The sequence below is a fragment of the Anastrepha obliqua genome, chromosome 1 (genome assembly GCF_027943255.1).
Source record: "Anastrepha obliqua isolate idAnaObli1 chromosome 1, idAnaObli1_1.0, whole genome shotgun sequence".
Taxonomy (NCBI): domain Eukaryota; kingdom Metazoa; phylum Arthropoda; class Insecta; order Diptera; family Tephritidae; genus Anastrepha; species Anastrepha obliqua.
Window position 1 is genome coordinate 5,920,017 of NC_072892.1, and position 26,941 is coordinate 5,946,957.

General features: G+C 36.5%; 1 protein-coding gene across 1 annotated transcript; it reads right to left on the reverse strand.

The window, feature by feature from the left end:
- Positions 1-6,568: 6,568 nt before the first annotated feature.
- Positions 6,569-25,720, reverse strand: LOC129235896 (uncharacterized). Its single transcript, XM_054869968.1, has 2 exons — positions 25,084-25,720; positions 6,569-6,585 (listed from the first exon to the last, which is right to left on the reverse strand). The coding sequence occupies exons 1-2, from the start codon at positions 25,718-25,720 to the stop codon at positions 6,569-6,571; spliced, it is 654 nt and encodes a 217-aa protein (XP_054725943.1).
- Positions 25,721-26,941: the final 1,221 nt, after the last annotated feature.

A 26,941-nucleotide genomic window follows, 5' to 3' on the forward strand; every position in this document is an offset into this window, starting at 1 on the left:
ACTGTTTTATAATAATTTTTGGAGTGAAACTTCTTAGGCGTCGATGGACGAGCGAGAAGGGAGAGTAAAATTTCAAGGCCATGCAACGTTTTGGGCATTTTCGTTGCGTGAGAGAGAAAAAAGATATAACGTAGAGGAAATGGAGAGAGAGACCTTATATATATCTTAGATACACTTTAGGCTATTTTTTCTGAGTTTTTCCTTGTGGTTGCTAATTTCTAGCGAGAAATAACACTACCTACTTTTTGCCGCTTGTTTGTTGGTGCAAACTTGCAGGAACAATATTTTTGGTGCCTACTTTTTGTCGTTATATTTCCTTAGACAGCCCTCAAACCACATCAGGGGTAGTGAAGTCCTGTAAATCCAGGCTGAACTATGTCGGCAGACATAACAGCCTGATGCTAACATGGGTCCCGGGACACGTGGGTATCGCGGGTAACGAGACCTCTGACTCCTTAGCTAAGATGGGCTCTGAAGCCAACTTCTTTGGCCCAGAGCCCGCTTTGCCACTCCCCTCTGCGGCCATCACGGCCACGGTAACTACTACCCACAAGCGAGCTTGGCAGGCTGAGAGAGGCTGCAGATGGACAAAACTGATGTTACCTGTCATGTCCGATCGACTGTCGCAAACCCTTCTGTCATTAAGCAGAGGGGAGTGCAGACGGCTGGTTGGACTAATGACGGGCCACTTTCTGTGGGCAAAGCACATGGAAAGGTTGGGCATCTCAGACAGTGTACTCTGCCCAGCTTGTGAAGAGGAGGATGAGACGGCGGACCACTTCCTGTGTGTCTGCCCCGCCTTCGCCCGAATCAGGTTTGAGGTCTTTGGCACTGATGTGTTAAGAAGCGACCATCTTGGCTCCTTGGCACCACAAGATCTACTCAGATTTCTTCGGAGATCGGGTTGATTTAAAAAAAATTAAAAGGGAATTCAAGTGTAGTACAATGGACTCAATTAATGTCTGAGTGCTGCACTTTCTAGTTGTCCCGACAAAAAAAAAAAAAAAAAAAATATTTCCTTGGTGCCTACTGTTTAGGGCGTTTTTTGTTCCCAATTTTTGTGGCTAATTTTTGGCGCTTATTTCCGTTTACTGGCTAGTGTCTGTGCGTACTATAAAGTGCTATATATTCTGTAGTCGGATTTATTGGTGCGGTCCTGGAATCGCTGTGTTTGTGCGGGTGATAAACGCTCTGAGTAGTGCGCGTTGTTGCCACGGTTTGTGTCCGGCGTTTACCTACACCGGTCGACCCTTCTCCGTTTTTTGTAAATTTTGTCTATTTGTATTCTCTGCAAATGTTGCAAACTACTCCACTGCAGACATCAATGATGGCACCGATTGATGTAATACCTCCTAATGTCGAAGATGAGATACAGGTCTCACGAAACCTTATTGAAATTACCCGCAAGATGAAAGATAACATCGTCAATGTGGGCCATGAACTGAAAGTAGAAGAATTTGCCTGGTACTTTTTGTTTCCCTATGGGAAGAATGGTTTCGCAGAACCGAGGCCTGTTAAAATTACAGCATTATACTACTATCAGTCTAGAATTTTGGGAAGTGACACAAGATTCCAACGTAACGATTATCTTTTTTACGCTTTATCGTTCTTTGAATATTATCGAATCAAAAGCACGATATCAGTGTGTGGCAAGAAAATTGTAAATCAAGACGGTGCTGTTGAAGATGTCCATCTTTATCTCAAGAATTTGAGAGGTTCTGCAGCCTATTGGAGATCAGCTTTAAATGAACTATTGGCCCAAATTAGATGTATAGCAGCCCCAACCTATATTGTGACATTTAGCTTAAATGATCTCCACTGGTCAGACCAGCGAAAGGCTTTATTAATAGCCGACGGTAGACTTGTTGATCCAAGTACAACTTACATTTATGAGACCCAACGTCTTATCGAAAAGTACCCAGTGGTTTTGAGCTGACATTTTATGATCAGAGTCAATGCTCTAATGAAATTCATTCAAAATAATGATGAAGTATTTGGAGGAAAAGTAAAAGACTTCTGGTGGCGTATTGAGTTTCAGAATCGTGGTAGTCCTCACCTTCATATGGTAGTTCGGATTGAGAATCATCCAGCATTTGATACAGAAAAAGGAATACTTCTACTTGACCATAACTGCTGGTGTAAAATTCCAACAGAAGAAGAAGATCCAGAGCTCTTCGAGCTTGTGAAAAAATGTCACATTCATCGACATACACAAACTTGTACAAAGAATATTACCTCGGTAAGATGTCGATTCAATTTTCCACGTCAAGAATGTCATGAGACACGAATAATATCACATTCTTCAGACGATTTTCTCCGTAATGGGGGCAGAATTTGCTTACTTAAGCGTCGTAAAGAAGATGCTTGGGTAAATAATTACCACCCAGGGTTATTGAGACTGTGGACAGGTAATATGGATATTCAACCGTGCGGATCGAACGAAGCGATAGCCTATTATATTGCAAAGTATCTATCGAAAGCAGAACCAGAGGGTGTCGATGTTGGAATTGTGCAGGCAAGACAACAAATCCAACGCGAAGAGACTGACCTTTCACGCAAACTCTTCCAGATATGTATAAAGATTCTTGGTGAACGACAAGTATCAGCTGCCGAATGTGCATATCGCCTTTGTCATATCCCATTACGAAACAGTTCGCGACATTGTGTTTTCCTGAACACAAGAAAGCCAGAACAGCGTTACAGAGTATTGCAATTCGATAGAAGCGGACACGCAATTGGTTACTACAGCGATATCTTTGAAATATATGAAAAACGTCCATTACAACATCCTGACTACGATTTTGCGAACATAAGCCTTACAGAGTTTGCTATGTTTGCTAGGAACAAACAAACATGCGTCGCCCACTCATTACTCTGTTGGATAAAAGCAAAATGGTTGTGAGAAATATTCCTGCAGTTGTCAGAGTGCCATATTTTATAGTAGCTTCGGATCTAGAAAACTTTTCCTACAGCTTACTTCTTTAATATGTGCCTTATCATTCGGAAACTGAAATACTTGAAGGCTTCGATAATGGCAAAGAAGCTTTTGTAGCTCGAGAGAGTCGTTTAAGTGAAACAAGTAGACATATGTGCCAACATCGAGAGCGGGACCAACAGCTTGAAAATGCATTCAATCAGATACATGCCTTCGAAATTTTGGAGCAGCCAGAGATTATAAATCCTGAACTTGAAGAGGAAGAGTTACCAGAGAAAGAAATGAGAAATGATCAATTCCAAAGAGCGCAAAATGCGATGAATGTTGATCAAAGACAATTAGTTGCTCTTGTCACAGAGAGTATTAAGAATCAACTCAATGGTGATATGAAACGGGAGAAAATTTTCGTAACTGGTGGAACAGGCACCGGGAAAACATTCCTCTTCTAAAAAATTAGAAAATAAAAAATAGTTAAAAAAAAACTAAAAAACACGCTTTTATTGCTAATCGAACTAAAAAGTAGAAAATAAATTTTAATAACAAAGATACCTATAATGAAGTAATAGCAAATCGAACGATTAGTCATAGTCAACTACCTCAGAACAGAATTACGATTATAATAAAAATTAAAATACAAATAGAATAATTTTTGTATAATATTTGTTATTTTACATGACTGTCTAATTTAATTTAGTCCCATTTAATTTCATTTTATTTCGTTTTAATCTATTTTGGTATAATTTCATTTAATTCTTCTATCAGTACTTATATTTAGTGCGTTTTTTGCTTAATTTTATCTGAATTTTTATTCATTTATTTTACATTATTTTATCTAATTTTTATTTTATTTAAATTTATATTTACCTTTAAAGTAATCGGATTTCTACTCCGCTCACGCAATAGAGGCTCATACATACTTGCACGTGAAATTTTGCATGTACTGCCAATATCATTTCATCTTTCTTTCCTCTTTGCTTTCATTTGTTAATGAGACCGGCATAATTTGTCAACCAAATAAATCCGTATTGCAACTAATCACGCCGCATTCGCTGTATACTGCCAACTCGGCAAGGCTCGCCTGGCTGCGTGATTATGGAGTGAAATGCCGCTAGTCAGAGTGCCACAAAATTGTGGTTTTTATCGCTTTCGTGTTTGAGTCTGCTGACACTTTTCTCCATCACACTGCTTTTAACATATGTTCGTAGTTTTTTTGTGATGAGCTTCGTTGATTTGAAGTTGGCTTTCAGCCGAGTGGAATTGGTTAAAATGATTACTTGAATTAGAAACAGAAATATTTTGGAACTTTTTCACACTCAATGAATATAAGAGATGTTCGTATATACTTAAGCCCATTGCATGTATGTACTGGCATTGATTGTGATTTTGATCTGGGCCTGCTGGTGGCTTTAAGCAATTGAGAGAATTGAAAATTTGTTGGCGACATGATGGAATGTGAGCATTTTTTATTTTTAGCAGTTCTAGATAGCATAAGTAATTGTTTTGAATAAAAAAAAATATATATGCAATATTTTATTAAATATTATTTTATTAGCTATTTATTGAAAAGATTTCTTCATAAAGCATTCACTGGTGTTTTTTGTTTCAATTTATCAATCCTTCATCTCTCCTGTTTTTGTGCATGTTTTATGTTCTTAAATGTTAAACAAACCGTCAACGCGCTCTTAGTTTCATGCAACATGCCCTTTCGTGGAATTTCGAGCCAAACAGGAAAACAGAAACTGTGAAGCTCATTTAAATTGCCACACTTGAGTTCGAGATGGTATCGCGTACATGCAAATCAACAATCTTACCACAAGCACACATCCACATATAAGTACAAAGACTCAGACATACGCATGTATAAAAACTTATAAAGTTCATTCAGTACTTCTGAGTAGCAGTAAAAGGTAAATAAATTTAAAACGTCCACTTGGTGCCATTTGAGCGAGAGGTAGAGCAGTGGGCAGCAACTGACGACAGTGTGTACCGGAAACGCCCACTTTCAATGGCGCATACATCAGCGTCAACAAGGCAGACCGCCAAGCATTACTTACCCTTGGCATAGAGGGGAGGGAGCATAGGATATACAGGGTGGGCCATATAGCGTTTGCTTTTTGAACCACTTATTTTTTTGAGAATGGTAACACAAATGACATGTCAAATGTAATTTACTTAAAGGTTTGACATTTACGAAATGGGACGCTATACGCTTGAACAAAATTGGGAAATATTGAAAATCTATTTCCAAAGTGGTGAGTCTCCTTCTTCTTTTCTGATTTTCACATCGGTGGCTAAGTCAATAAGCAAAATTGTCGGATTTGAAGCTCAGAAAATCCACACGTTACTGTAGAGAAGCAAATGCATCCATAACGAGTCACTGTTTGGTGCGGTTTTTGGTCTGGCGGCATCGTCAAGCCATTTTTTTCGAAAATGAGCGAGGAGCCGCGGTTACAGTAAATGGCGAGCGTTACCGTGAGACGATTTGATACTTTAAAACACGAAATCGAAGTTGCCGTTCATGAAATTGGAGCCCAAATAATCGAAAATGTGCTTAAAAATTGGGTTGATCGAATGGCCTACTGTAAAGCCAGTCGTGGCAGTCATTTGAACGATATTATTTTTCATTCATAAATGACAATGTTCAATCTTCAAAATAAAAAAAAAGTGTGAAAAAATATTGATTAGTTTTTTTTATAGCCGATTCAAAAAGAAAATTTTACATGGCCCACCCTATATGTTTGTATGTATGTTGCTTAGTGCAGCTCACTACTGGCTAATCGGCCAAATACATGCGATGTCAGACAACGAGCAGGGGGTCAACATGGCGTATGATTATGATTAATCGGCTGGCTAGGCATGAAAAATGTTATGCACGAGTATTACGGAGTATACTGTGCTTCGCTCATGACGTGTTCAAGCTACGTTAGCGTAATATGAGCCGATTTAAAAAGAAAAGAAAAAACAGAGAAAAAGTTAAACAGAAACCACAAATGCGCTTGTTTGGCTTGGTGATTTTCCAGTTGCCCTTCTCTTTTTATCTGCATTTGCATACATACTTATGCTTGTGCAAGTGTGTGTGTATCTCTGAGTGTTTGCTTTACGTTTGCTTCCTTCTGTTCGCTATCCTGCTGTAATTACTGTTAAGAATTGTTGATGGTTTAAAGAAATTATTTTCAGTCACTCAACATTGTTTTTGTGCTGTTTACTTCATTTCTTTCATTCTGCTCTTTCGCCTCTACATACAACACATTAACATTATTGTTTTTGCCATTAAACTTTGTGAATTTGCTTTTATGTTAGGGATGTGTGTACGTGTGTTTATATATGGCATTTCTATGTAAGTAAATTGGGATTAGCGCATTTGACTGTGGATTTTTTGACGCTTATCTGCTCATATGCAAATTTCTATTTCGCTGGCGTAATTTAGTACGTTTTTTCTTGCTCTTTTTGATATTCGTGTATAAAAATTATATTTTATTGTTGTTTTGTGATTGGTTGTTTACTCTGAAAAACATACAAATATTAGTGAAAATGTTTGCGGACAAAATGTGATTATATGGAGTTGTGTGCACAAGTGGAGTCAATTACTAGTAAACATATGTGTGTGTGTGTGATTGCAATGCTATTGTATTTTTAGGTCACTGATATGCCTGTAAAGGGCACAATTAAGGTTAATTGATTCAGGGGAAATGCAAATTTTGTTGTGAGTAAACAGAGGTGCAATATAATTTGGCTTTAGATGGATTTGAACTCTAATTTTATTTTTATTTTCATTATATATTATGACGGCGCGATTCAAATACAAGAAGAACTAGATTAAACAAAAAGTATTACCTATTTAAAAGAAAATAAGAAAATTATAAGAAAATAATCAATACTTTCTTGTAAAGTATTGTCCCTTATTAGACACTACATTTTGGAGAAATATTAAAATTTTTTAAACTATCTACCAATCGACCCAATTTTTGCCACCTTCATGCGCTGCTGCTCCGATAAAATATGTAACGTCGACTGCAACAGATAATCGGATGGCGAAATATTTGCTGAATACTGAATACCTCCAGTGAGGCAAGACTTCTCAGTTCACAACAAAAAACATTTTTGCACAACAAAAAAAAAAAAAACACAAAAAAAAATTATGCTTGTTTAGAGTCACTAAAGCGCTTTCGAACAGTGGTTACTCAACACGAACCAATGCGAATAATTATGAAAGCGCATATTTTCCTTACCAACTTTGATGAACATCGCAGCCCAGAGGGTCGGATTTTTTTATGCCAGTGTAGAGTTTTAACGTAGTGCCGTAAGTGCAATTCATTTAACGAAAATATCAGCGTCATCATTATATAAGCAATTTTCTTTGAAAGCGGCGTAGGTCCGTTTTCACAAAAAAATAGTTAATGATAAAAATTAATACAATTTACTAAGCACTTTTTATTTATAAATTTTTCCCAAAATAATCTGTTAAGATTCTCATTATTTTTATTACATCATTGCACATTTTCGTAGTTCATGAAGTTACAAATAAAATTACTTTGAAAATAATGTAAGTCCACTTTCCTCAAAGACTTACTACTATATTTATATACATATATATAAATATATATAATTGGCGCGTAGACCCTTTTTGGGTGTTTGGCCGAGGTCCCCCTCCTATTTGTGGCGTGCGTCTTGATGTTGTTCCACTAATGGTTGGACTTACAGTTTCAAGCCGACTCCGAACGGCAGCTATTTTTACGAGGCGCTTTTCCATGGCAGAAATACACTCGGAGGTTTGCCATTGCCTGCCAAGGAGCGACCGCTATTAAGAAAATGGTGTTCTTAATTTTGGTGTTTCTCCGAGATTCTGTGAACCCATTCGGCTACGGCGGCCGCCGACATACTACTACTTGGTTCAAAACGATACTACACATTTTTTTTTAAGTTTTTCTTTAATTTTCTTCTTTAATTTTTTCTTTAATTTTTTTCTTTTATTTTTCATTTCATTTTTATATGTGTGGCAACATTGAAATGAAATAAACCTTTGTATAGTTTCCTGGAAAATCCATGGGTGCCCAAGGAATTGCTTCTTGTTGCTTGAACTATTTACGGAATGTAACCACGCAACAACATTTAATATCCTATAGCGACAGTACACCTATCAAAATAGAAATTTGAAATTGGTTTTGATGTGGCTTAGAGTTCTCCAGTTCCCCAAGAATGCGTATAAATTATGGATCATAACTACATTCTGGACACAGCATCAAGACCAATGCCACAAATAGGAGAAGGACAGAAGTGTAAGAGCCAATTATTTAATTTTAGTTTTATATATTTATACCCCTAATATATTTTTGACACTCCCGCTAGGCGCCAGGGCAGCTAGCATCGGTTCAGTTCAGACTAATTTTATCAAGTTGGTGAAAATTTCTAAATCTTTCTCTTGTGAGTTTTACTGGAGGCGGCTAAATGTTTACCATACCAAAAACTGTAGGCGTAGTTTTTCTTGAAACTAATTTCTCAAGTTAACCAGATCTTCCGCAAAGAAATAGGACTGGATTTTTCCAATATACTACATAACTTATTTTCATAAAAAGTTTTTGTGGGACTTTGTTTTAATTTTTTTATATTTTTAAATGCATTGTTTTTGGTGCTTATGCGAATTACTCTGGTGTAGAGCCTAAGAATCTGCAATTCATCGTATCGTTCGTTTTAGAAGGTCAAACAGGACTCGTTGGCATTTGAGCATCAGCGCTTGTAAGGATATAACAAGCGATAAACTTTGGCTTATGAACGCTCACAGGTATCACAGGTAAATTGAAGGTAGTTTAAAAAAATTTCAAAGTTTTTAAACCAGCTTAAGTAAGTATCCTTTATACCGGCCTTAAATAATTTGAGAAGCGGACACCAATTTTAAGTGAACAAACTCATCTTATATAAATTTTATGCCATTTAAATCTTCTTTCCTTCCAACTACAGGTGGCACAAAATTAATCACCCTGTCGAAAGATGTATACTTTTCACAAATGGCGTCGTACGCAATTATAAAGGGTGGTTAAATTTCAAGGGCTGATGTTGAATGTGAACCACGCCTAAACGATAACGACACCGTTGGACTTCTTTTTTTGGGGTTATTTGAAAGAAAAGGTGTACGTCGATAAGCCGGCAACAATTCAAGAGCTAAGGGATGAGATGAGATAACCTCAATTATGCCTCAGCGTCATCGAAAATTTGGACCATCGGATGGAGGTGTGCCGATATTATCATAATAAAGAGAAATGACAACAATTTCTTAAAAAAATTGTATTTTATTCAAAATCAACACCGGCCTTTGAAACTCAACCTTACTGTATTGACACTTGTGAACCAGAGAGCCACGGTATACAAACAGGCAAACAATGGAGCGCGTAAAATCATAATAAGGAGTTGTATCACTTAAAGTCATTTCTTTATTTAGTAAAAAATTAGTATTCAAGAACAAAAATAGATGATTTATTTCACGCCACCTTGCACATCTATTTTTAACGCACTACAATATTTGTTAAATATTTGACTCTATGCCTTTGGCTAAGCCCTCATTAAGAATAAGAGTGCAAAATAATCCTAAGTCTCTTCCGTTAGCTTTGAATTTGTGCGCTAATGCTTTCGCATCTCTCGTTGTGACTTCATTCAAAACAAGTTTTTTATTTAAGGGGCAATTTTCAATGCTTCTGATAGATGTTATTGCAGCTTTGTACTCCAGCTTAGCGTAGATTCATGTGCACAATTTTTAAACCAATTGCTTCTTTCCACACAACATTTTTTTCCAGTTGGGTATTTACCAATCTATACTATAAAGGTGAATGTCTGTACGTTGTCTGCGCATAGTACGAAACGACAACACCAAATGGCGTAAAAATATTTATATAGTACATTCATATTTTCACCCAATGAAGGTTATAGGTATGTTTTTATGATGGAACTCCCTTCCCACAGCCCCCAGGCCGCGCCATCATTCGTCACTAGTAATCGAATATTTGCTTAAATTTAATCCAAAAAATCTTAGTTTTCCCTATTTCCCACTATTTATAGCACACTCTAGACTTCATAATCCGCATAAGCTGTTCAACTATGACCCAACTGCAAAGTTCAAAAACTAATTTTGCTTGATATTTTTCTGATTGGTTGTTTTGATTTTATTCAACGAGGCATAACAACGAATGCCGGGTATTGTAATATTATGGTTATTAATAAAAAATTATTTTCTATGAAAGTATTGTTTGTAATTCTTTTATATACATATCCTAAATCCCTCAAAACTACTACTACGAGCGGGGCCGCGGGTTAAAGCTAGTATAAAATAATAAAAGCATGTGTCTTGGCGTGTTTCAACGTGTGCGTGTGCAACGCCTTCTTCACTTCGATCTGGTTTATTTGACTTTTGTTCTCCATTTATAATGATAAGAGCGCTCTGCTTCGCTCCACTGCTTTATTTGTATTAGCCCGCATTTCACTGTCTATGTTATCCACGTCGTATGAGTAACCTCGAAAACGTGTTGTTTGCCTTTAGAGACGTGTGTGATTTTTTTCATTGTACGTGTGTATTTATGTATGCATGTGTATGGCTTCGTATCAGTTATTGTCGCAGCTAAAATTGCTTTGCTGTCAATAAAAACACATTAAACAATTTCTCTTCACTCTCTCTACGTTTCATTTCGCAATTTTTTTTATTGGATTATTGTGTAGCTTTGCTTGTCTATTTTGGTGCTACTTACATAAGTTTCCACATCTCTGAATGGCTACAAAATGGTGGCATCAGTCGGTATCTTTGTTCAGCGCTATACAGAGTGTAATGCTTTTAAAGGAAAATACTAGATTTCCAAGAAAGTAAATTCGAAAAATAATAATAATAAGTATATTTTTGTACGGGTAAATCTAAGCCAATTTAGTTGGAAGGTACTTATTACAGCTGGATTTTTGAGACAGTTTTAGAGCAAAGTACGTGGTATGCTCAGACAGTACATTTAAAACGTTAAAATATATATTTCTTTATCAATATCTAGGAAGGTAGCCCTCTCCAAAGTAGTCCCCTCAGATAAAATATATTTGTTCCAACACTTTGTTCAATTCGTGAACCACCTCTGATCAAAAATCGCTTTGTTATGGCCTGAACTCTTCTAACAATTTGGACTTTATCACCAACAAAGGGGAAAATCTTGGTGCTTTTCAAGATATTTTCTGTTGGATGAAGAAAATGTCACAACTGGTCAATACCGGCAAGATTGCGCTGTTATTACTGGCCAAAAAATAAAGATGTGTTGAATAATTTCTATAGTGGAAAATCCCCGAGTGCAAGAAAAACGCCAAATCTTCATATCATAAACCAAGCTTAGACACATAGAAAACAAACTGCTTCGACACATTAGTGATTTTGCCGAGATTGGTTCCGTCGCTTCAAAGACGGTGATTTTAATGATTGTCGACCGTCCGCGTGAAGGATGGCCAAAAACCTTCGAAGGCGCTGAATTGGAGGCATTGCTCTGTGAGGATTCGTGTTCAACGCAAGAAGAGCTTGCTTCAGTATTAGGAGTTACCCGCCAATCCATATCCAAGCGATTGCATGCTTTGGGAATGATTCAGAAACAGGGGACTTGGGTTCCTTATGAGTTAAAACCAAGGGATGCTGAATGTAGTTTTTTCGCCTGTAAACAACTGCTCCAGCGGTAAAAAAGGAAGACAATACGCGGAGAGGCATGAAAAAGTGATTTTACGCTCGGCCTCACTGAAATGAGAAATCCTACCCCACCCGCCATATTCTCCAGATATTGCGCCGTCCGATTATCACCTGTTCCGATCGATGGCACAAGGTCTAGCTGATCAGTTCCATTCATATGAATACGTCAAATAATGGCTTGATCCGTGGATAGCCTCAACAGGTGAACAGTTTTAGCGCGACGGTATACGAGATCTACCAGAAAGATGAGAAAAAGTAGTAGCCAGCGATGGGCAATACTTTCAATAATTCACTTGTAACCATTTTTTCAGCATAAAGTTGTATTTTTATCAAAAAATAGAACTTAGTAGCTCTCTTAATAGATAGTATCTTTACTGTTTTAGTTGATTCATTGCTTTTATTATCGACTTTTTTATTATTACTATCGCTTTATTATTTTTACGATTGACTTAATTTTTACTTTGTAATCGATTTATTATTTCTATTACCGATGATTTTTTTTATTTTATAATTTATTTACTCTTTGTATTATCGGCTTAGTACATAATCAATTTAACACCTATTTTATTGTTTTTGCAATTTTTATTATCTACTTAGTTCGAGTAATCGGCTCATTATATTTACTATCGACCTAACTTTTAATCGGCTTACTACTTGTAAATATTGTCTATTTTTTACAATTATTACCGACTTTCTATTCTTCATTACTATATTATTATAAATTTAGTTGCTAAGAGATGGTTTTCCGTATGTTTTGGTATTACTGAATAGTTGAAGTTTATAATCCCAGGAGATGTGTAAAGAATATTTAAATTTCATTGTAATAGGAAGTGTCTTACCTTAAACATAATCTGGTGGAAAACTATGTTTTGAAACAAAGAGTCGTAAGCAAAACTTTTCACGTAAATTTTTAATATTTTTATTTGTTAAATTTTTTTCTTAGTTGTAATTGTTTTAGTTTAAACTTAATACTGGATCTACTAAGCGCTAGTTTTTATTTGATTAAAGTTATAGGTATATCACACATAGCAGATAAGAATTTTATTAGTGTACAGGGTGAACGATATGAAGTGTTAGCAACTTCACACTGCTTGTATCTGTAAAACAGCTCATGACATCAGCGTCAAAATTGTTCTAATGAGAGTTTAACATATTGTTTATAAGCCATCAAAAGCATTTGCGTCTCAGTTTTGTTGAATTTTTTTTCTGTCATGGAATTCAAATGTAATAGTAGGATTGCGTTATATTTGGCTGAAAAATCACAACCAGCCATTGTTCGTGAGCTCAGTCACCTCAAAGTGAATAAAATGTTTCTGTATCGCACTATAAAACGTTACGATGATACTGGTAGCATTGCAAAACGCTATGGAGGTGGACAAAAAAAAACCGCAACAACGCCAGAAATCGGAAAGTGAAGGCTCGCCTTGAACGAAATCCACGTCGAAGTGGAAGAAAAATGGCCAAAGAACTGAAAATATCGCAAGACAGCATTCGGCGCATATTGAAAAAGGAGCTCAAGGTCAAGGCCTACAAGTTCCAAAAAGCACACCATCTTTCACCCCGGCAAACAAAGTTTCGGTGCGAAAGAGCAAAGGAGTTGTTGCGCTTGCACGAACGTGGCGAATTTCCCAACATTGTGTTTTCTGATGAAACAAATTTCCCAATTGAGCAGTTCATAAACACTCAAAACGATCGTGTTTACTCGACCGAACGCTCATACGAAAATTTGAGCCTACGTATGGCCACTCGAAGCGATTTCCCATCGCCAGTAATGGTTTGGGCCGCAATGACCGCTGATAGACGCTCTCCCATCGTTTTTATCGAGCCTGGTGTCAAAGTGAATGCGATTTATTATTGGGAAAATGTTTATGAAACTGCTTTAGAGCCGTGGACATGCAAACATTTCGGTTAATTTGTTATATTTGTAATCATTTTGTCTTTGAAATCAATAAAAACTAATTTCACACAAATAAGTTATGGTGTTTTGAATAGGTAACACTTCATTTCGTTCACCCTGTAGCATTTGTCCTTAATATAAGAATATTTGAAACGCAAACAATACTTTTTTAAGTACTTCATCGTAAATATTTAATATTTTGCATGTTTTGCGTGGAAGGAATTTTTTGTTTTTAATTTACAACATAATTTAAAAAACATAAACTTAAGCCCTCGCGGGCATTAGCATTTTTTAGGAACTCAACTCAACTAAGCTTACTTTTATTTTTATTTACTTTTTTATTGAACACCTCCCAAATAGTTTACAATATTTGAGATACATTTTCTTCTATTGAAACGGGTGATTTCAGTGGCATCATCTACTCATACTCATTTCACTAGCAAAATAAATCTAAACTACCATTCAAAAATGAATTTCCTAATTGAAAAAAAAAACAGTTACATATTGCATGAGAAAAGTTCAAGTCGGTCTTGAATTTATTAAGTCTTGTAAAATATGTAGACTTATAAAATGGTCAATGCTAGTAAAGGGTTGAGGTATGGGCCTTTAGCACTGCGACCATATTGATCTATTGTGCACGCTATGCTGTCTATTGACTGTTAAGTATGCTTATGAATTGTACCAGCTCCTTCTGAGGGAGTGATTGGAGGTCTTCATCTGTAAGCATGAACTTGTTTAGAAACCTTTTCCTTCTATGCGTCACTAATTTATGTAAGTGTTTGTTGCAGGTGAAGTGACCCGTGAGGGCGCCTGTGAGAGTGCGAATGCTCTTTTTGTTTAACGTGAGGGCCATGTTAGCGGTTTTAGCATTGAAACTTAGGAACTTTTTGGAGTGTCTAAGACCCTCTACATTGTTCCAATGCTGATTTATTACAGTTTTGGCCCAGTATTTTACTTTTTGTTTTAGACTGTTTTTGTTAAATTCAAACATGGGACTAGGTCCGATGAAATTTACATCTGCCCCTTTTTTGGCTTGAAAGTCTGCATTTTCGTTGCCGTCATATCCCTCATGTCCTGGTACCCAAATTAATGAGACATTGTTTTTGTATGCTAGGTTATTGAGTGGCTTGTGGCATTCTAAGAGAGTTTTTGAGTTGTAGGTATAGCTGTCTAAAGCTTTTAGAACTGATTGGCTGTCCGAGGGTATTCTAATCTTTACTCTCTGGTGGTTTTTACGTTGCATGATGTTTGCTGCCTGCATTATTGCGTTTAATTTCGCTTGGAAGATGGTGGTGTTCCTGGTGAGAGGAATGATTTGTGGGTTCTGGGCCCCACTACTCCTGCTCCTACACCATAAGGTGTTTTTGATCCATCAGTGTACCATTTTTGTGAATCATCATTCATCCATTTTGGGTTTGTTTTCCACTCGATCCTCTCAGGAAAGGTAGCTGTGTATCCTTTTGTAAAACAGATGGTTGGGTTAATGTGGTCTGAAGCTTGAGCCATGCTTATGGTGTTTTTGATTTTATTTAGGATACTTAGGTGACCGGTGAGGTTGCCTAATTTGAAATTTTCTTTCGTGCGTAGTATGAGTGCTTGCGCAGCTGCTTCCTCTTGCATTGCTATATGAAGTGGTGGGAGATTAAGGAGTGCTTCCATGCCAGCTGTTGGGTAGTTCTCATAGCCCCTGTGATGCATAGGCAAGCAAGCCTTTGTACTTTTCCCAGTTTGGTTATCGCTGTTTTTTGAATAGATTTGCTCTACCGTACTAGTGTCCCATACAGTATGATTGGTCTAACCATTTGGGTAAATATCCAGAGGGCCATACTAGGGCTGAGGCCCCAGGTAATTGTTTGGCTGTCCACAAAAATTTCGTGGCTTTTTTTATATTATTTATATGTGATTCCCAAGTGAGTTTTTTTATCTAAGGTTAAACCTAGATACTTGACCTCTTCCTTCAGTTCTATTACTGTTTCATTTATTTTCAATATATGAAACTCCAACTTTCTTTTTCTTGCGAAGGGGATAATTGTGGTTTTGTTAGGGTTGATCGACAGCCCCTCCTTTTTACACCATTCCCATGTGGTGTGCAAGGCATTTTGCATTAAGTCTGTTAGTGTCCTTTCTTGATTGCCTTTTATTATGACTTATAAAAAGAAACACAGATAAAATTAGAACAAGTAATAAATTTTAAGCATTCTAAAACAAGGTCTTTATCAATTATAATTTTTGAGAGACAACTAAATATTTCTACTGCATGTTTTCTAAAATATGAAGTAATTAATTTATTAAGTTACTCGAAGTTTCAAAATTCGAAATTTTCTTAAAAAATTGACTCTGGAAGGGTTCGAGTAAAGGAGGAAAACCAAATAACCCGAAAAAGCTGAAACCCTCTCTAAAGATACGATGTAACTGATCTAAAACTTTTATTATGTCACTGTCCAAACACTCTCAGGAAACTAACGAATCTAACCGAAGCTCCAATAACCTACTAAAATTTTTCCTACAGTGAATTAATATTTTGGCTACAGTGAATTAAAAATCTGCTAATAAATTATCAACTAGCGCCGAGTAAGAGGCACTCTTAGTCGGGGCAAAAAGCTTTAATTCTCCGTCTGTTTATCCACAAATCATGGCCTGGAATTTCAACTACATAAAAAAAACCACTATCCACTCAAAATACCTTGCGTCGGCAAGATTTTTACTGTTTGTCCTAAGAGAAAATAATGTTATAAGATGACTAAAATTATGTATTTAATGCTATGTATATATTGTCTCAGCTATTATGCATTGCATGTGTTCCTTTGCGTATTTGATACATGCAGTCTGTGTCAGAAGAAAAGAACCAGTTTTTTCTTGTAACTTCAAGATATATTTCGTTCTGTTTTTTGCTGCATAATAGTCCCACTCAAGGGCCACCACGCCAGTGCTAAGACAGGCTAGTGTCTTTCGAAACTTTCCCGTAAACGCAACCAAACAAAAATGAGTGAGAAGTGGGCGAAGCGTTTTGAGGCGATATTTTTATGCACACATTGGAAAGGGCCGAAATTATCTGGCTGCAAAAGTGATTAAAAAATCAAAAAAGTTTGTTGTGATATGGAATTAGCGGTATAAAGTGTACAAAAATGTTGATGACTTTTCTGAGTGTGGCTTGAAGCGAGTGGCACCAAAATAACGGGATAAATCGTCCAACTTAGCAAGACCCTTCTTTGTGAGTACGCCAATTTTTGCTAAAAAGAGAATAAATGTGAGTGTCAATACCATCGAACGTCGACTGAAGGAGGCGAATATATCCAGCGTCCCACATCATCCAAACCACTGCGCTCAGAAAAACACATTGAGAAACAACGAAACAAGAAAAGGGCGTCACATTATTGGACTAGCCTACCCAGTCCCCAAACGCCAACCCCATTGACAATGTGTTGGGAATTATGAAAACGCATCTTGCCGGAAGGCCAGTCCATGATTTAAAGCAACTCGTGCGTCAAGTTCGCAAAATCTTCCTCTTTGTCGACGAGCTACGCAGAAAAGCTGGTTCAAAGCATGCCGAGAAGATGTCAGCTATACTCGACAACGATGAAGACTACACTACTTATTGAGTAATTGCGACTCGTAGTTTTGTACATATTCTCATGTAAAAAAATTTTAAATACATATTTTTTTTATATTTCATGAATAATCGCGGTTCCTTTTTTCTGACACAGACTGTAAATTGACGTGTTTAATCGTGAATAAATTTCCTCTCCTAATTCAAACCCTCACGCATTTTACATGATTAGGAAATTATGCAAGTAAAAAAAAGGGTAACTAGGTGTCACAAAATTAATCATTCTCTCGGAAGACTTATAATTTTGCAATTGGCGTCATAGGTCGCACATGGTTGTGAACTGGACAGTTGCAATACACGAACAGATACGTTAGCGAGCGCGTGTAGGTCAAAATAAATATTTTCATCACTCAAAATCGTGCGTTTTTATTTAGTAGAAAGGTTAGTCACAATCAATATTGAATGATTATTCCTGCGCCACCTTTATATTAAGTGGCTTGGTCTGATTCGCTGTATTACTATTCAGAATATTGGTACAGCTACAAAACTAGCAGTAAAACCCTGGCCTAAGCTACTCAGTACGAAAACTATTTTGTTTACACAGATATCTTTACGAAAATTCTGAGATTGTCATAAATATTAATTGCTTGTTCTCAGTTGTTGTATTAGTTACAGAGAAAAGCCAGTTTCCGAGCGTAAAGATAAGAAGATGGTAAAATGGAAATTGTGTGCGGTGGACTCCGTTGGATGTGATGATCAACAATTGCGAACTAATTGTTTTTGGATCAATCTTTTTAGTATAACTACAATCCAAATTTATTAACTCATGTCATAACTGAACACGCAGTCGCAGATTGCGTGCGATGCACTGAGCTGCGGAGACTGGTAGAGCGAAAACTGAACTGCATACTGAGTGCATATGAGCTCATTCGACAAATGCTGCCTTCACCTGAAAAGTGGGAAACTGGAAGCAATCACATAAAACCAGAAACGATAAGACTGCGGCAGTACGATCAAGCTGTGCGAGCCAATGAAGTAAGGGTCTGCATGCGTCTCAAATGTGCCGCATTGACTTAATGCGGTCAACTCTGCATGCGTCTCAAATGTATTGTACTATAGTATTGATGGCTAGCCAATACTTCTCATTTAACTTATCTTAGTCGCTTTTGGGTTCTAAATTTTCGAAATAGTTCCAGCAACTGCAAAAGGTGGCTTTTATAACCTTCTAATTGTCTAAGAGGGTGGTTTTGACCATTCCATTTTGTTAGTATGGACGAGAAGATGAAGTAAGAACAACGCGCCGTACATCTTCAGGTAAATTGCAGCCACAAGTTTCGCAACGCCCAGCATTCTCGTATTTAAAATAGTAAATTTTTTTTATCGGTAGGACCAGCATGGGGCGGGATCACCTAAGCTCTTTTCGAATTATTTTCTCTATTTATTTGTGCGTCGACCTGTTCACTGGAATTTGCATATGAACTATATTTATAATGATTTTCAGAATGCATCTCTGCACTTCAGCGAGTCTCTTGGCATATGCGTGTGTGTAAGTATGCAAATATACCTCTACTATGCGAATGTAGGTATGTGAGCTGCTATGATTTATACGCTACAAATGCTACTATGTTCGAGCAGTTACAATGTAATCCTTTTTATATTGCAGAAAGATACTCAAACATGGAAATTTATTTTAAATTCTCTTTTCTCTTTGCCCCTCTCGTTTCGTATCGATGCATGCTGAAACGCCGTGAAACAACCGTGGGAGACAACATACGGCTCACGACAGCGACGATTTCAACTTGGACTATGCTACGAGTTGACTTGAGCGAATTGTGCTGGATTTGCTTGGGATTTGTGGGCTGATGGCGTTCGGAGAGTTCAGTTGAGTTAAGTTGTAGTGAAAATGGAATAAATTTACAAATAAAATTGCATTCATGCATAACAGCAACTACATACAGTCTTTGCAGGGGCGGCACAAAGTTAGAGAGGCGAAAAACAAAAGCAAATACAACCAACAATATTGGTATGCAACTGAAAAGGCGACTCGTTCCACCTGCCTGAAAATGCTCCACTTCCATTCAAAGCGCTTTTCCAACTTAAACTCACTGTTTTCTTTCCTAACGCTATTACATACTTGCCATTTGTGTATACTGTTCCTGTGCAGCCGTAAAGGGTTAATGTAGGTATACACTTGTGTACTATACAGTTATGGCAAAGTCCCACAACAACAATGACACAATTTTGCAGTTTTAGTTGAATTTGCAAAAATGAATTTCATCTTGAGGTGCCGTTGTATTCAATTTTATCTTCTCTCCATCGTATGTTAAATTCATGTGCTCCCATTCACGTGCTTTGCTTTATCTGCGCTACTGTTTGATGCGGCGACGAACGTAGGGTACACCGGCATCCGGGGCGTATGCGCAACATTTTAAAAGTTAGTATAAAAATGGCACAGAAATGGGTTGAATGATAAAATGAAATAAGACAACATAAGAGGCTATCTTATGCATTTGTAAGTAACTTGCTACAACAACAACACATATAGCAGCAACAAGAATGCTCTAAATAGCAATATCTGGTAGCAACAGCTCGGCAGCAACTTGCAATCGCCTATGCGCATTCTTTTTTCGCTACTTCTCCCAGCAGCTTTCGCAATCACTACCAGCTGCACTGGCCCACAATTGTGGGAATCCGCTTCTATTATTTTCACATTATTTTTATTTCCAACACTTCCACCCAACCCAAACACACACACACACACATACATACATGCACTCTTCCATATTACCAACTTTATCACTGAATTATCTCGCGCTGCGTTGGAAGTGAGTTGTGAAATGTTTCCTGCATATTTTTGTGCGCGCTTTCTCGTAGCTCTACACTTGTTCCTGTTCTTAGTCTGAGTCTTTTTCAAGTGGCGCTGCAAACAAAATGGCTGATGGTTTTTTTCTCTTTACCGGAGTTTGTTTGTAATTTTAAGTTTTTCATTCCGAGACTTTTTCTCAGATTGTAACTCCATTCAGTCCTTTCATCTGGGCTTGCATTTATTTTATTACATTTTCACTTCTTCTTAATCCTTTTTAGTATTGTTTCGACAAACTCCTGAAGGACTTGAATTGTTTCTTCGTGTTCGTATTTGCCGCTGCTTAGCAGTTTTTTGTGTGTTGGTTTTTTAATTGAATGCAATTTTCAACATTTCCATTTTTTTTTAGTTATTTTACTTTTTCTTTATCGAAATATTTCGCAGTATTTTTTACATTTAGAAAGGAAATTATTATAGATGTCGACGGGCTTTTTATATTAATAAATTCCCAAATTCAACCGGAAGTTTAGACTGGCTAATAATTACACTTCGAACTACTTTACTAGCTGACCCGGCGAACTTTGTTCTGCCCTAGAGGCAATAAAAGAGCAGATTTTTGATTTTACTAAGTTAATTTTTTTATTAATCAAGTATTTCAATGAAGCTTTAATAGATTGCAATCTTCAGTTAAGCACCTTGTGATACGCGACATTTTTTGTTTTATTATCAGGTGCAAGAACATGCCATATATAATTGACCATATGAGAAACATTGATTTTCTAGATTCAGACCACAAACTTTCAAGGACTGGCCTTGTGATTTGTTAATGGTCATGGCGAATGCAAGACGGATCGGAAATTGAAGTCTTTTAAACTCAAACGGAAGATCGGCTGGGATCATCGGGATCCTCGGACTGAGAACTTCTTCACCTTCGAATTTTCCTTTGAGTATCGTCGCGTAAATCACATTGTTCATCAATTTATTTATCGCCAAACGCGTACCTTTGCAAAGTTTTGGTGGGCTAATGTTTCGAAGCATGACTACTACGGAGCCAACTTTTAAGCGTAAATTGTGCGGTGGTAAGCCAGGCTCATCCAAGGAGTTTAAAAATTCAATTGGATAGTTGGTGGCTTCATCTTCATTTGTTACACAGTCAATGGATTTGAATGAATGCATTGTCCCAATGATATCATTTTGAATTATGTAGTTTAGGTCATCTATATCTTTATTCTTAGCTGCTAATATTGCTCGCTCACTCAACCATTCATTATTTTTATAGTTATTAATGATGTTGGGGAATACTTTATTGATAAGTTCGACTTTCGATGAGACAAAGTTACAGAAATTCTGAGGAAATGAAATCAATCTGCTTTTTTTTTTTTTTTGTTTTTTTTTTTTTATTCCCCATTTATTTTATACATCTGTCCTTTGACATTAAGTATGTTGTTTAACAATTTGGTCAGGATTTATATACATCGCTTAATGGCCAGTGTCAAAAAGCGATAAAATTAAAATAAACGAAATTATAGCAATTAAATAATATACAATAATACAATACAAGTTTCACTTTACATGATTACATTTTACAACTATTTTTAATTTTTTTTTTTTTTTTTTTTTTTTTTTTTTTTTTTGTACATATTTATGGTTTTTCTAGCATTTATCATACTAGGTCGCTTGGTCGGGTTCTCTTTAAACGCCTTTTCCCGTTTCTTTCCCTTTCAAGAAGTTTGTTGATTTCTGCATTACTGTGTGTGTGTATTTTTTCAAAGTGCCTTGTTGTTATCTTTTTGATTTCTTCGTCTACTCTTGCTATATTAAAAGTCCTGTGGATGTCATCATTTTTCGTGTACCTGTCAGACATGGTCAAAATTCGAAGAATCTTTGATTGCTGTCGTTGGATTTTTTCTATATGAGTTTTTTTAGCCGTTCCCCACACCTGTAGTCCATATAGCCAGATTGGTTTAATCATGGCTTTGTACAATAATAGCTTGTTTTGTATAGTAAGTCTGGATTTTGTGCTGACTAACCAATGAAGTTGTCGAAGTTTTTCTTTTATTTGTTTAACCTTTTGCTTTATGTGGTGATTCCAATTTAGTTTCGAGTCCAAATGTATTCCGAGATATTTAGTAGTGGGTTTAATTGAAATTGCTTTGCCATTCATTTTTATTGGAACTGCAGTAAATTTTGTTTTGGTAGTAAATATAACCTGCACGGTTTTGTCTTCATTTATTTTTAGGCACCAATTATCAAACCATTCCTTAACTGCGTTTGTATATCGCTGCAGTTTTTCAGTAGCGATAATTAAGCTTTTGTCTGATGCTAATAGTATTGTATCGTCTGCGAACGTAGCAATTGATGAATTAGTTTCGTCAGGAGGTGGTATGTCTGCGGTGAATAAAACATATAGTAGAGGGCCAAGAACGCTTCCTTGCGGAACTCCAGCAGTTATTTGATGAATATCTGAACATTGATTGTCATATTTAATATAGAAGCTTCGGTCGGTTAGATAGCTTTTTATGATGAGATAGTAGTCAAAAGGTAGCATTCTTTTTATTTTGTGGAGTAAGCCTTCATGCCACACTTTGTCAAACGCTTTAGCTACGTCCAAAAATACTGCGGCACAGTATCGATTGTTTTCAAGGTCTGATTGGATTGTACTTGTAATTCTATGGATCTGTTGAATAGTCGAATGTTTTTTTCTAAATCCAAATTGATGATCCGGTATTATACGTTTTTGGTCTAGAAGTTGGCTTATCCGATCATGCAGTAATTTTTCAGCAATTTTAGATATTGTCGGTAATAAGCTTATTGGTCTATATGATGACACGGTAGTTGGATCTTTACCCGGTTTTGGCAGAGCAATAATCTCTGCCACTTTCCAGAGCTTCGGAAAGTATTGTAAGCGAAACATTGCATTAAAAACGTTTCGCAAGTATACATATGCCTTGGTTGGTAGCTCCGCTAATGCTTTTCCTGTTATCATGTCATATCCGGGAGCTTTTTTATGTTTTATTCCTTTTTTGATGCAAGCTATTATTTCGTGTGTATTCGTCCTTTTTATTTTTGTAAAATCATAGTGGAAGTTGTTTTGGTTGTTGATTTTCTTTTCTTCGTCATTTCATAGAACTTTTTCGAAGTAATTTGCCAATGTTTTCGCTTTTTCCTCTTTTGTAACAGCCCATGAATTGTCATCTTTTTTTAGTGGTGGTTGATGTTTTATTTGAGTTTTTAATTTTTTAGTACATTTCCATAAAGAGTAGTTTGTATCTTGATAGGGAGTCAGATTCTTCAAATAGTTTTCGATTTCTTTGTTATTTCTCTTATTTAAGGTATCCTTAAGAATTTTTGTAGCTAAGTTTAGTTTTCTCTTGTCGTCAGGTGATCTAGTTTTTTGCCATCTTCTTCTTAACTTTCTTTTTTCTATAATTTGCTTTTTAATAGTAATGTCAGTTGTTGGTGTATTTGTTCTATTTGCTTGCTTTGGTGCCGATCTGATCCCTGCTTCTAGTACTACGTCATTAAAATGGATAATGTCATGTTCAATGTCAAGTTGCGTTTTTAATATCACATTTGGTATAAGTTGATCGTCAATATGGTGGCGGAATTTTTCCCAGTTGGTTCTGTCATTAAGTATGCGAAAAGATGTATCTATAGATTTTATATGACTTACATATTCAAGTAATATCGGCGAGTGGTCAGAAGAAAGTTCATAGCACGACTGAATTGTCAATTGGTTATGGCTTATGTTTATGGTTATGCAGAAATCGATCAAGTCTGGAATTTTCTTTACGTCAGTTGGCCAATAGGTAGGTTCTCCGGTACTTAAAAATCTGCAATTGTTTTTGTTAATTGCGTTAATAAGAATACGCCCCTTTTTGTTGGTGAGTCTTGAGCCCCAATCAATGTGTTTTGCATTGAGATCTCCAGCTGCAATAAATCTATTGTTAAGCGTCTTTATGTATTTGTCATATTGATCCGAGTTTATTATGTGTCTAGGTGGACAGTATATGGAGGAGATAGATACTGGTCCATTTTTGTCATAGATTTGTACTGTCGTGGATTGAAGATAAGGCGTCGAATATTGGAGTTGTTCATTGTGCGTTATGCTTGATTTAATAATTATAGCAGTCCCTCCGTGGGCTCTTCCATCGGGGTGGTTTGTCACATACACTTTGTATTTAGGAAATTTCAGAAGACTTTTATCAGTGAAGTGTGTTTCTGCAATCAATGCTATGTCAATATCTTTTTCAACTAAAAATTGTTTCAGTTCTAAATAGTGCTGTGTTAGTCCATTTGCATTCCAAATTAGAATTTTAATTTTTTCACTTTTGTTCATTCATATTCTTTAAAAGCATTGTAATTATATTCATCATATTTGCCATTTGGTTGACTAGGGATTTTACCATGTCTTTAAGCTCTTCAATATCGTTGTTTTTTTCAGATCTTTTAATCAGTTCCTGCTCTGCTTTATGTTCCCTTGAAGAAGATGCTACATCAGCATAGCTTACTCCGGGAATTATGTTTGTTACGGCTGTTGTTATTGGTGTATTATTTTTATTTGTATTTAATGTTGGTTCTTTATTACGCAGAGGTGGAAATCTTTGCACTTTAAGTGCTTTATAAATTTCGCATCCTTTGTAGTTGGCGGTATGCTTACCTCCGCATAAAGCGCATTTAACTTCCTTTATTTGGTTTTTGCATTCCATTGTAAAATGTCTACCAGCGCATTACCTTGTACAATAATTTTTTGTGTGCCCATATTTCTGGCATTTCGTGCACTGTGAAATGGTTCGCTTATGGTGAGGTGCTTCAAAAATGACTATGCAGTTCATTAGCTTGTTTATGTTGTAAATGTCTTTGTTGTTGTCACTTACTTGTAGTTCGATGAAAAATAATGGTAGTGGTTTTTTTGTTGATCTTTGTATTATATTAGTAATGTTAAGTACTTTGTGGCCTTTTTCGTTTAGTTCTTTTTTAATTTCTTCTTGGTCTGTAGAGTGGTGCATATTTCGTAAGACTACTTTAAATCCTCTTTCACTTTTTGGCCTAAATGTATACAGCTTTGTACCTTTTTCTTTTAGCATGTGGTGTAATCTGTTATATATTTCTAAATTTTCTGCTTGAACGCGAACTTCATTATTTGCTAAAATTTTTAGAGTAAAGCTGTTATTTGCTATTTCATTTAAAGCACTCTTTAATGTTTTTATACATTCTACACCTTGGACATATATTGGCGGTGGCTTATTATTTTTTTCTTTTTCGTCTTTGTTTAAATTTTGTGACAGTGAATCTTTAAATTGCCCACTGTTTGCAGTTTGAGTAATTTCTTCTCCATCATCCACATCTAAAGCTGCGAATTTGTTTGCAGAAGAAGTTTCACTCAGCCAGTAGTTTGGCAGTTTACTTTGATTGAGGGTTGATGTCGCTTTTATTTTTTTGTTACTAGCAGTCAATGTTGAGACCTTTGTGGGTGAGTTTCGTGCTCTTTTAACCACAGGTTGATTTTTTAGTGCAGCCGATTGTGTAGACGCTGACAAATGGGTCGCTAGCAGTAGTTGTGTTGATGCAGTTGTTGTTGTTGTAGAATTTAAGGAGACGGTTGAACAAGTTGTAGATGTATTTGTAGTCGTAGTTGTAGGCATACCTGTTGTGCTCACGCATGATGCAGAGAATACGGGACTGTTGATATGAGAACTTATGCTCTCTGCGCTCCATGGCGATAATGTAGAGCGCATATTGTTGTTGCAGCTAATGGGAGCTGACTGTGTTGTCCCGTTTGCGTTTGATCCGCTCTGTGCTAAATTCGTGCGCGGCATTGAGAAGGAGTTTTTGGTATGCAGCGGCATTTTTTGCGGAGTAAGAGCTTTCGTCTCACTTTTGGATTTTGGTCTCTCCCAAGGGGGAGAACGTAACACACTCATATTTATTTTTATTTATTTTGCCAGCTGCTTTGCTTGGTTTTAGTTTTTTTTTTTTTTTTTAATTAAAATGTTTGTTTGCTTATCGAGTTTGATAATGCACTTTGCACTTTCTATGCAGTTTGCTATGAGTCCTATCTCTTGTTAGCAATAATGCACTTTGAGTTTGTTGAGAAAACTTTTATTAACACGGATCGACAGTAAAACACGTCCGATACGCACAGTATAAAGATGCCATCTGCTTGCGCCTCCAAAAAAGTCAATAATAGTAATTTCACTCTTCTACTAAGGCAGCACAATCCGGCGTTTCTCCGGAAAACTTCAATGCGCCACAATACTCGCAAACAACGTTCACTGGCCCAATGCAAACGCTAGGATGCAAGCAGTAATCAGTGTTGCAATCATATCGAAATGCTGTTCGATTCAAATCAGCACCTGATAATTCTCTTCTTGTGCGTCGAAAATGATCTACTTGTTGATCTCTGTTATTCGCTCGACGAATTCGCATTGCCAACCGAGCCGTTTCACGGGCTGCCTCGCTTTGCTCTTGTGATTGAGAAGCACGAAGTCGAGTCATACTAACGCGGCGCTCTTCACGGGCAATTCCTTGTGCTTCTTCAGTCGTTTCATTCGCAATGTTTCGTATCCTTCTTGCATTACGGCTTTATCGGGAAAGATTCGATCGTCTTGGTCGCGGCATTGATAATGATGATTCAAAGAGAATACAAATAACTGTGATTATATATTTCTGACAAAATTTATATTATCAAATTTTCTACTTAACCATAGACAAAATTACGTTTAGCTGTCATTTGCGTTTTATAGTGACTTTATGGAAACGCCTTCGAACGGGATAAAAAAGTATCCTATGTCGGTCTCCTGGTTCTAAGCTACCTCTCCACCAATTTTCAGCCAAATCGGTTTAGCCGTTCTCGAGTTATAAATAGTGTAATTAACATGACTTTCTTTTATATATATGATTTATTATTAAAAATGCGGCTGTATTGCTAAGACTTTTAAGTCGTTTACAATACGTCAACTGGTTGAGATCATTTACATTCAAAATCAAATACTTTTATACATACAAAGCAAACTTAAAACTAGCAATGAGACATATAGTGAAACACGCAGGTTGAAAATTAATTTTAG

Bases quoted from the DNA above. Each gene is read 5' to 3' on its own strand.
- LOC129235896 (XM_054869968.1), bottom strand. From the start codon at position 25,720: ATGCCGCTGCATACCAAAAACTCCTTCTCAATGCCGCGCACGAATTTA.